This window comes from Notolepis coatsorum (genome assembly GCF_963971535.1).
Source record: "Notolepis coatsorum genome assembly, chromosome: 2".
Lineage (NCBI taxonomy): Eukaryota > Metazoa > Chordata > Actinopteri > Aulopiformes > Paralepididae > Notolepis > Notolepis coatsorum.
In genome coordinates, this window is record NC_140166.1 from 197,952,052 (window position 1) to 197,963,779 (window position 11,728).

An 11,728-nucleotide genomic window follows, 5' to 3' on the forward strand; every position below is an offset into this window, starting at 1 on the left:
AGTTGACCCCTTTGGCGCCTGTCTAGTCAGCAGTGCTCCAGGCTCGGGTCGAGTTCCTGTGCCTGGATTGAGGGATCGACCTTTTCTAGAGGTCGTCTCCCCGGTGTGCTGCCTGCTCCCGCTGTAGGTGTAGCCTCTTGAGTGCTTCGAGTTATAGCCACGCTGACTGCCTGAGTATTCCAGGGTCAGTGAGCCAGGCGGCGTGCTATTGGGGGGAAGGGCCTGCTCTTGGATGGGCCCTGTCCGAATACGCTGGCGATGTGGGGGGCGGTGTCACTAGTGACCGCCTGGTGAGGTCTCGATGCTGTGGCGGCATTGGCCTCTCCGGGCCCCCTTTTTCCGGGGGGATCCAGTCCCTTCTGGGTCTGGGTCTTCCTTCGCGCTCCGCTGCTACGGCCTTGCCACGGGGTTGAGCTTTGCTCTTGACCCCGTGTTTTTGGGGGTGGTAACGAGGTTTGTTCCTTCCGTTCGTTCCCTGGTGGCATGCGGGTTGTGCGTGTGTGTAGTCGTGGGTACCTACCCCACGGTCTGCTCACCCTGTGCGTTAAGTTGCTTGAGTTCCTCATCGCGCAGTCGGATCCGTCTCCCTTCCGTCCTCCAATAGGGAGGGTTCCCTCCAATAGGGAGGGTCGGGGGGGCTCGGATCCTCCCCGGTTCTGATGGTTGTGGGGGGCCTCAGTGGGGTGCATTTGTCGGGCTTAAGCTCTGCTAAGCCCCTGGGTTGCCACTATGACGCTGAGCAGAGCCATTGTGATATATAACGTACGGTTATGTATATAACCATAGTTATATGATCAATGGTGACGCTCAGCGTCAGACTCACTGTGGCCCCTTTGATCTTGCCTTGTGGTGAAAGATTGGGAAGGAGATGATGGTATGGCCACACCCCTGCTTATGTAGGTAAGCGGATGGGGGTGTGGCCAGACAGATGATGGTATATAAAGGTACATTGTGAAAATGTATTTCAGTGCAAGTACTGACGTGAAGAGTATTGCCACTATGACGCTGAGCGTCACCATTGATCATATAACTATGGTTATATACATAACCGTACGTTTTTACTTGTGGTCAATAAACCAATAATCTGGGTGTATTTCCCACAAGCAAACACAAGAATCTTTTGTCTTTATACACCTTTATTTTGCCCCCAAACCCTGCCCCCTCACGCCACCTGCCCACCCCACACACTATATGAATTGAAAATGGGGGACCCTGATGGAAACAAGACAAACGTCTTTCTCAGGTCTGCATCCCCTTAACAATTGTATGTATTGAGCCGTACTGTATTGTACCCATTCTGCAATCTGTTAAATAAAGTTTTCATTCATTAATTCATTCACCCACTATAAGGGACTGCAGGTTCTGCTCAGTAATACACATACACTTACATTAACATTAATACACATACATTAATATATCTATATATCTTAGTTACTTATCATTTATTTTTCTCATATTTTTATATTCAGATCTAATTTCATTGCTTATATTTATGTCTTTCTACTATTACCCTGCCCATACCTGTACCTCTCCTCCCCCCTCCCCCATGCTGCTATGATACCCAGATCTCCCCAAGGGGATCAATAAAGGCATATCTTATCTTATCTTAAGGTTGTCCTCACAAAGAGGAATTGCAGATACATAATTCATCTTTTTACTCTCTACTTAACACTAACTCTGTGACATCTCTCAATGTCTATGTATACTGTTACTATTAGATGAATACAAAATAAACTCTTAATCACTGTATTTAAAGGGGACATGCATTATAAATGGCATTTTTTCTGTGTTTAGCATGGTTTTATAGTAATAGGGGTTAGTATCAATGGGTCTGTGTCTCTAATTACCATATTGACTCATCACTCTAGTCTCGAGTTCACGAGATCTTCCCTCACTCAACTAAGCTGTTCTGATTTGACAGTTTTGCTGACGTGAATATAGCACTGATTTGCATAACTAACGCCCCCTCTATGGTTGACAGCGACAGCAGAGCGAGTGGAAAATCTTCACTTCCTCAAACAGAGCGAGGCAGAGAGCACATAGTGTAACCCGACACTTCCTCAAACGAGCGAGAGAGAGAGGGAGAGATAGAGAGGGAGAGATAGAGAGGGAGAGAGATGGAGAGAGAGAGAGAGAGAGAGGGACCCGTCTTCTCTCACACACGCAGCGTTTACAGTGCTCCGTGCCTCTGTGTGTCCCTCTCTCTCTCTCCCTCTCTCCCTCTCTATCTCTCTCTCGCAGTCGAGCACCAGCATATCACTGTAATATCTTTGCGCATGCTCCCATGCGCACGCCCGTATTCCGATCCGTACAATAATAATCACAGGGGTATATATTGTCATTTGAAACAAGTTACCAATGCATTGTCCCGGCGAAATGAATTAGTATCCCCCTCAGTCTCTCTATATCTCTCTCTGTGCCAGTCGCAGACTGTGTGGATGACTGTCACTCAAAGTGCTTATGGGCGGAGCCAGGCCAACACAGCCTGAAATTCAAAGTGAGAAAAATTTGGCTTTTGAGTACTTGATATAAAACAATTAATTTTTTTGAACAGAACAGATGTGTTCAATAGACTCACAGGAATTGTGTAAAGTTGCACAAATAGTGCTAGGAATAGCAATGCATGTCCCAGGACAATACCAGTGTTTTTGACATGTGGACAATGTGGGTACTATATTACTCTTGCTTTGTTACATGACCAGATAGATTTTTTTGTATCATGACTGAAATATTTGGTAGCCATTTTATTGTTGTGATTCACCATTGCCCCCCAGGCTTCTAGACTGTCTGATCTGAACATGTGCAACAACTCAACTAAACGTTACTGTATGCCTCTGAGGTGTCACACATACTGTAACGTTTCCTCAAAGGCCCAAAGGCAAATCTTTTGAGGAAAGCCCTACATCAGAGGTTAGCATGTCATTGTTTTTTAATTATACATTTGTCTGATACCATGTAGTAATAAATCAGCACAACTTGCACTTCTAAACATTTCAATAATGGGAAAAGATGCCGAACAATGATGGGTATCAACTCCTATCAAGGCGAGAATTATACACAATCGACACGTCAAACAACACTGGTATTGTCCTTTAGTTTCTGAACCATTCTCAATTCTGAGACCAGCAAGAACACCACATATACACATAGCAGCAGTTGAAAAATCCATTGTGGTACACCATATTTGATTTAGAGGATTTTTGAGGACAAATAGTCCTGTCTAAGAAGTGAAAACCACCATGAGAGCATCAGCCTGTTGGAATGGGATAACTCAAGATGACACAGGATGACTAATCCTGAATAGACCATGGCACGGCTGACAGATCTTAGATGTTCCCATGGATTTGGAACATGTAGATTACAGTGCTAAAGTTTTCATATTTCAACATTTGGAATAATTTTACACTAGGCTGCATTTAGACAGAGATTAATGTAAAAAAAATTTATAACTGTTGCATTTTTTAAATACATTTTAAATACATATTGTCCCCCTTAAATAGCTGTATAATCTTCGCTGAATCTCATTTATCGGAAAGGAAATGGTCCATATAAAGTCGTGTCTAATCTTTCTCATTCATCTCAACTAAGCCGTGTGACCTACACGAACCATGACGTTCTGACACAGATCCTGGCCACCCACAGATATAAGAGGTTCTGCCAAATGCAGTCAGAGACAATTTTCAACTTGTTTGATTTGGCACCGATATGTCTTCTCATAATAATTCAGTGTCTTTGGGTTCTTGAAAAGCGCTTTATAAATAAAATGTATTATTATTATTATTATTATTATTATTATTATTATTATTATTATTATTATTATTATTATTATTATTATTATTATTATTATTATTATTATTATTATTATTATTATTATTATTATTATTATTATTATTATTATTATTATTATTATTATTATTATTATTATTATTATTATTATTATTATTATATAAGTAGAGTGGTAATGATGGTGAAGTGAAAGTTACGGTTTAAACTTTACGTTTTGGTTATATATGTTCAATCAAACTAGAATCCTGTGAAACCTTACAAGGTCTCTCAGTGGATCACTGGAAGACATGTCGGTTGCAGTAATGATTTATTCATACATTGCTGCTCAAATATATATCCACCGATCAAATGACAGTCATTACACTGTCATCGTGATCAAACGTTTTATGCAGATGTGAGTAATAGTATAATTAACTGCACAGATGCAAAGATGACTATGACAAAGTCCTTGTAATTCCCTCTCTATACACTTTGATTTGCCCAACGCCACTTTTTGCTTTTTTTTGCTTCGTAAGCAGAATTGTGTCTAGAAATGTATGCTTGATTGCTTAGCTGTATGATCTACCACATTGGAACACTAAAATGTGAAATAGCAGCGTTGCCAATTGTAATAGTTTGCCCCAAGCAGTACACTCCTGAATGCCTTTCTAGGAACTAGGAGTCTTTCTTTTGGTCAATAAACAGCTGTTATCTTTCTTCCCAGTGGAATCTAAGCCTACAAAAGTAAGGTTGCTAACAGAAAAGGTGCAGATAGCATGCAGCACCATGGAGATGTTGTAAAAACAGTAACATCAGTGTAGCTGAACCCGCTGGGGGGGTCTCGGGACCAGTGATCCAAACATAAACAAACAGGTCAACATTTGGGTCATTACCAAAAAAATCGAGAAATTTTTTTGACATGTTTTCATTCTCTAGTTGACTGAGCTCTTGATAAGGACTAACACTAGACAGTCAAATGTACATTTTCAGTTGTATTTGCTCTACGTTGTGGCTGTAATATGTAGCCTATATTTACATTGATAATGTTTGTATTTGTATCATTTGGCATGTCACTGTATATCATTTGTCATTGCTACAGTAAATTGAAAAGATAGATGCAGTTCATTCCTCAAGTAAACACAGATTTACACAACCGTAGGATATTCAGCAAGAATATGCAGAAAGAAAATCCAGTATTTCAAGTCAAGTCAAGACTCCTCTTTGGCAGTAGTAACTTGATAGTGTTTCCCTCTCTCTCTCTCTCTCTCTCTCTCTCTCTCTCTCTCTCTCTCTCTCTCTCTCTCTCTCTCTCTCTCTCTCTCTCTCTCTCTCTCTTCTCTCTCGCTCTCGCTCTCCATCACCCTCTCTCTCTTTCTCCCTCTCTCTCTCTCTCCCCCCCCCTTTCTCTCTCTCACACACCAATAATATGCTCACATTCTTGTTTAAACAGGATACAGGCAAGTCTGGGGATGTGTCACATTTCTAACAGATCCAATCATGTAATGGAGAACACATGTAGAGGCTGGAGCATGTAGAAACAGGAAAGAATCGGTGCTAGAAGGGAAAGTGATCACAAACAGTGGGAAGTGATGGATGGGACACCAGTTTTTCCTGAGGGAGAAATTAAATGTTTCACATGTTCAGTGAGATTGATTGGCAGATAAAAAAGCAGTGTTTACTTAAGTGTTAACACACACACACACACACACACACACACACACACACACACACACACACACACACACACACACACACACACACACACACACACACACACACACACACACACACACACACACACACACACACACACACACACACACACACACACACACACACACACACACTTTGACATACCTAAAATAACTCAGAAGAGCTCATGACCCACAATTATTTTAACGCAAACAAAAAGGCATCTGGGCATGCTTTTGTATATTTGCTAATTCTGAGCTCATTCTTGGAGTAAGTATTCAATGTTTTATATTATGATTCAGGGGAACCTTTGTTTCAGGTGGAGTTCAAATTCACCCTCATGCCTTTTTGTGAGCATGCCATATTTGCCTCAAATAATGATAATAATAATATTGCTGTAATAGTTGACAGGAAATACATGTGGGTCCAAACTGAATCCCCCAACAGAATTCTAGTGAAACTGTATGTACGGCGGTACATACATTATAAAACACAATGCTGTTCATATAGAACTTTTTTACATTCAAACATCTGAAGAATTTCCAAGAAAAGCGTCTCAGAGAGCTGGGAATAGGAGGGCTGTGTTACAAAACTATTGCTTAATGTCATGGGGAGATGTTGTACTGTTCAGTAAACCAGTTTGCTTAGTGTTGCAATAAGTCACATAATAATTCAAAACACCAGTGGAATGAAGGCTCATACCCCATCCTGGATGTGTGCTATTGCTCAGAGTAGACAGTGATAATAATAGATGCTGTGCTATGGCGCCACCTGCTGGTTAGAAGTTGCCAGCAGAAGATGTTCTTATGTATGTAATTTATTTTTAACCTTAAGTCAAATAAACAGGAAAGAAATATTGGAAGACACTTTAATCAAATTATAATAGGCTTATACAATCATATTTAATGCTGCTGTCAGGTGAAAACCACATACAGTATATTCACCTTTTAAATTGAATTGTCATTTTCATGTTTTGCCTTGAATTGAAAGTTGACATTGTTCCCTAAGGTGTAAGCTATTTTCATGAAAGACTTTTTCATGAAAAAGCCTCTTGTGTGGTGAGGCGAAACGCTGTTGAGTAGCACAGTAATCTTTTTTCCTTTCCTGAAGTTGTTCTTGTGATACCAGCATTAATTGGACTACTTTGATGGGGGATGTGCTTGAACTGTAAGCAATTTTCATGACACTGAAAAGGCCAATGGACTTCAGAAATACATTTTCAATCTGAAGATTAGTTTATTTGTATTCATTCCTGAAAGATTGACCATCTTGGAGATAGAATGTTGTCGTCCAACAGCGGTGCCTGCAGTATTGTCATATAAACAGCATATAGCCCATTATTTGCTATTAATTTAATTTCAACGTCATGTTCTTGAGTTTGTATTTCTCCTTAAAATCCATTAATGCAAACAGAGTGTGATGAAGTTCAGACTTACATCAATGATGCATTTATGAAATGCTTTACTTGTTAAAGTCCTGCCACAAAGTATAAGCAATATAGAAAAGAATATTACACATTAACTTGACCAGAAACAAACAGAAACTTGAATTCTAGAATGGACTACATTTGATTTCTGTTATTGTTTATATAAGCAAACACTCCAATAGAGGCACTGCATGTTAGTGTAGTTATCTTTCTCCTAGTATGGCTGCCTGTAACCATTGGTAACTACCTTCAAAAGAAAATACATAATTTATGTGCAGTGGTAGAGTAGGTAAAACACTGCAAATGCATGATATTACTATTCAACTGTAACCTGTTTACAAGATCCAGTAATAAGACACCAAATTATTATAATTTCTTTATATATATATTTCAAATATGTACAAAACAATGGCTTCTATGTTACAGGCAGCCATGCTGGAAGAAAGAGAACTACACAAACATTCCATGCAAGGCCTCTATTGATTCTATCACTGCAACAGGAAATTAACAGTAGTCCAAGTTGTTTCCTAGCAACACATCAAACATTCCACTGAACCTCCAACGAGGACAGTGTTTTATAGAGAGATGCATTGGGTCCAATACTGTTCTACCATTTCTCTCCACCCTAGGACTGTAAGTACAGGAGTCAACCACGATGGCAGCATGACGGTTTGTCTGTGCAGTTTGCACTTATGTATCTTCATCTACGAAATACCTTGCAACGTTCTGAAATATTCATCCAATCACTCAACCAACCTACTAATCCTATAGGACCTGTTTTTCCCTGGCCCTCTGTTGTGTGTTTCTATCTGATCAAAGCCCACTATATCTTCCCTACACAGATTACCTGTGGTCTTTCTTGGATGACACCTCCGCAATCATTTTTACATTTTGTAGTAGGATTGGAGTGATGCTGATAACAATATACAGTAATGATGAGCTAATATTTTATGTCAGTAAGCCCATTGTACTGACCATATTCACATGGTGGCCATTTAGCTCTTATGTCATGCTCAGCTTGGGTTCCTTTCCGCCCTGTTCTAAATGAACCCCATCCTGACCAGGGCATAAGAGCTAAATGTCGGCCACACTGTAAAAAAGGTAAATGTCTGGCAGCAACGGTTGCCAAATACTTACTGTCAAATTACAGTAAAATAAAATACATTTACAGATTACAACCTTTATTTAATGGTTAATATTTTGGTAAAAGGTAATTTACTGTATTTGTATGGCATTTACACTTAAAGTAGAAAAAGTAATCTGTAAAATAATACAGTGAATTTCCCGTGAAATATAATTTTTATTCTACAGTGCATGTGAATATGGTCAATTGAGCATTGTCGATCACGTGTCTAGCCCAACAGGCCACAGCTAATTATTGGGAGCTAGCTGAGATTGTAGGGGCATCTCTAACCCATAATAACCTCAACATTAGACTTCAACATTGCAGTTCAAAATATTGCACAAAACACTGAATTATCTTCAGCACAAGATGGCGCTACAGTATACAATGTGTGTGTGTGTGTGTGTGTGTGTGTGTGTGTGTGTGTGTGTGTGTGTGTGTGTGTGTGTGTGTGTGTGTGTGTGTGTGTGTGTGTGTGTGTGTGTGTGTGTGTGTGTGTGTGTGTGTGTGTGTGTGTGTGTGTGTGTGTGTGTGTGTGTGTGTGTGTGTGTGTGTGTGTGTGTGCGTGCGTGCGTGCGTGCGTGCGTGCGTGCGTGCGTGCGTGCGTGCGTGTGTGTGTGTGTGTGACTGATAACTGCATAGGGCACTACCACAGTGAATCCATTCCATGTCCTATAATACCCTGTTATAGAACAACACAGACGGCAGTGGGGTCGCGTGTGTCCACGGCTGCTGCAGTCCATTTCTTATAGTCTACTGTGTGAAGGGGCGAGTAAGCCGTCGCCTCCACCGACCTCCTCTTCTGTGCCCTGTGAAGGAGGATCCTGTAGGTTCCCGTCAGAGGGCTGCGAGAGTCTGAACATGCGTTGTCTTGGAGATGAGCCGCCCGGATCCCCAGGTCAGACAGCAACCTCTTCACCTCCTGCTCCTCCACGCACAGAGCCTCTGAGTCCTGGGCCAGGCGTGATGGGGTCAGGGGCAGGGGAGTGTATGCCAGAGGGCACTCGGTCCCCTTCAGCCAATTACTGATTGTAAAAGAGTTGAGAGAGATGCGATGAACAGGATGGCCAGCTGACACTGGTCGGGCACGTAGGCAGGAATGGAGAAGGCCCCTTGGTGGATACAGCGTTTCAGCCTGTCCACGTTGTCCCCTTGGAAAGGCATGGTGGCGGTCACCAGGAAGTAGAGGAGGACGCCCAGTGCCCAGATGTCTGTGTAGCGGCCGAGGTAGCCTTTGTCCTTAAAGAGTTCAGGAGCAGCGTAAGGCGGGGAGCCGCAGAAGGTGGTGAGGACCTCAGTGGGACCGCACACTGTGCTGAAGCCGAAGTCGCCCACTTTAATGCAGTAGTTGGTGGTGTAGAAGATGTTGCGTGCCTTCAGGTCTCGATGGACAATGTTGTTTTCATGCTGGAATTGGACCCATGGTAGAGACAAAAGAAAGAAAAAATTATTGAACTTTACCAGAACCTTTACCAGAACCTTGAAAATACAACACAACATTTGAGTAATAAGCAAAAAATCAAATTACTGATACATTTTTGTGGCTGACATGTTTGTGAAAGTTGTGCTTTCCCTGATTGTTGAAGATGTCTCGTGACGTCAAGTTGGTTTCATAAACAGCCTCGCGTGGGTCTCACATTACCCGACGATGAGAACGTTCACAAAGCAACCGAGGGAGCTGCCCGTGTGTAGTCTGAGTTTACCATGTGTCTGACGGCAGAGGTGACCTGGGCGAAAGATGAGCTTGGACTCCCGTCCGTCAGCTCCCCTTAGTGACGACGTGAGAGTACAGGTCTCCCCGGCTGCCGTACTCCATGGCCAGGTACAGCTTGTGCTGGTCTCCACCACCTCGTACAGACGCACCACATTGGGGTGGCACAGCGCCTCCATGCACCCTATCTCTGAGGCGAACATGGAGTGGCTCGTCTTGTCTAGACGCTGCTTGTCCAGGACCTTGATGGCCACCCTCTCTGAGGAAAGAGCAGAGGTCGGGATTAAAGGTCATTAGGTGACATGAAGGGGGGGGGGGGGGGGGGGGGGCTGGAGAGAAGAGAGAGGGCAGGACAGAAAGGTCAAGATATGGTCAGAGGGATATCCATACATGGTACGGAGTGAGACACACCAGGAAGAGGAGGAGAGAGATGCCAAGAGTGTATAAAGAGCAGAGGAAACAGGAAATCATACACGGCATCTGCTCTAATCTAATTGGAAGATTGTAGAAGCATTATTTATGGTATGACAAAATGTGCCTAAGAGAGGAATATGCCCCCCCTCTGCAATTATGAATGCACAACCCCCCCCCCCCCCCCCCCCCCCCCCCCCCCCCCCCCCCCCCCCCCCCCCCCCCCCCCCCCCCCCCCCCCCCCCCCCTCACCCATCCACATACACAAGCATATATATGCACACATACACACGCGCGTGCACACACGCGCGCGCGCGCGCCTCTCGTGTGTTATTTCCTTTAGGGCATCTCATCCTAATCCAGCTGCATTGCAAGGTAAATCTCATCCTGCTCTCAACAGAAATTAGAGAGATGCTATTGAGACATGACATGAGTTCATTAAAGGGGGGGGGGGGGCAGGGTGGATCTGGGGTCATCAGAGGGGCTTATTCACATGACCACCCCGTCCACTGCATGAGGATTCACCTCCACCTAATACCCCCTGGAGTCGCACACTGTGTGGCAGGAATGACTGCAGAGACGGTCGAGAGTGGTCAGTGGGAATGCAAGTATGTCATGTCACATAGTTAGATACAGACAGACTAAACCAGATTCAATTAATCTGTTGAAACGCTAGAAAGAGGACAGGAAAGATGAGTGAGTGAGTGAGTGAGTGAGTCAGTCGGTCGGTCAGTAAATAGGTGGAACTGAATGAGTAAATAAATTCAAGTGAACAGGAAGAACAAGAAGTATAAATGACCACTAATGGTAGTCAGCATTGCCTTCGGCTTAGGCCAGCTGTCATACTGGCTCAATTGGCAGAGTCAGCGGGGAGTGGACAGCGACTCTACAGGTCAGTTGGGGACGCCTGCACAGCAGAGACAGAAATAGTGGGGGGTAGTGGTAGTGTGAGCCTCCCACACGTTACACCTCGCCATGAGAGGCGCGCTGGTGGGAGCTCCATAGCTCACAGCATATCTCTGCGCTATTTCTGCGTCGGGGAAAACCGTGCTTGTCACGGATCTGGGGGACACGAGTTCGATTCCCGGACCCGCCGTCATTTCTCAGAATGTCTCCCCTGCTCTACATCCCATTTTCAACCTGTTTCTGTCGGTCATGCTTGACCAGAAAAGCGATAAACGCTAAAAAATTAAGTTTTAGAGAGGCCGCGCTGGCAGGTGAAAAGATGTGACAGGCTGCCTCCTCGTGTACCGGAGGGGACACGTGATGCAAGGCTTCTATCCTCCCTACAACCGACCAGTGGGGGGCATATGCGAGCAATGTTCAAGACAGGGGCGGGGAGAATTGGAAACACGAAATTGGGATGGGAGAAAAATAGAAAAAAATAAGGAGAAAAGGTGGATCGAAAAAATAAAATTACCACTAATGGCTGACCTTCAGTAAGGGTGTGGATGCCCAGCCTGACGTGAGAGAAGTGTCCCTCCCCTATTTCGCCGCGCAGCTCATAGAACCCGATCCTCCGGCCCAGTGTCAGGTCGTTGACCACCCTCTGGTTGTGGACCATGTCAGAGACCAGCCGTTCAAACGGTGAGTGCCTCAT

General features: G+C 43.6%; 1 protein-coding gene across 1 annotated transcript; it reads right to left on the reverse strand.

The window, feature by feature from the left end:
* Positions 1 to 8,691: 8,691 nt before the first annotated feature.
* On the reverse strand, positions 8,692 to 11,728 carry LOC311223683 (serine/threonine-protein kinase NIM1; the record flags this gene model as incomplete). The annotated part of the gene is given in 7 exon segments (XM_084308455.1): positions 8,692 to 9,071; positions 9,074 to 9,413; positions 9,710 to 9,742; positions 9,744 to 9,771; positions 9,773 to 9,842; positions 9,845 to 9,976; positions 11,563 to 11,728. Coding segments are annotated over 7 exon segments (1,149 nt in total).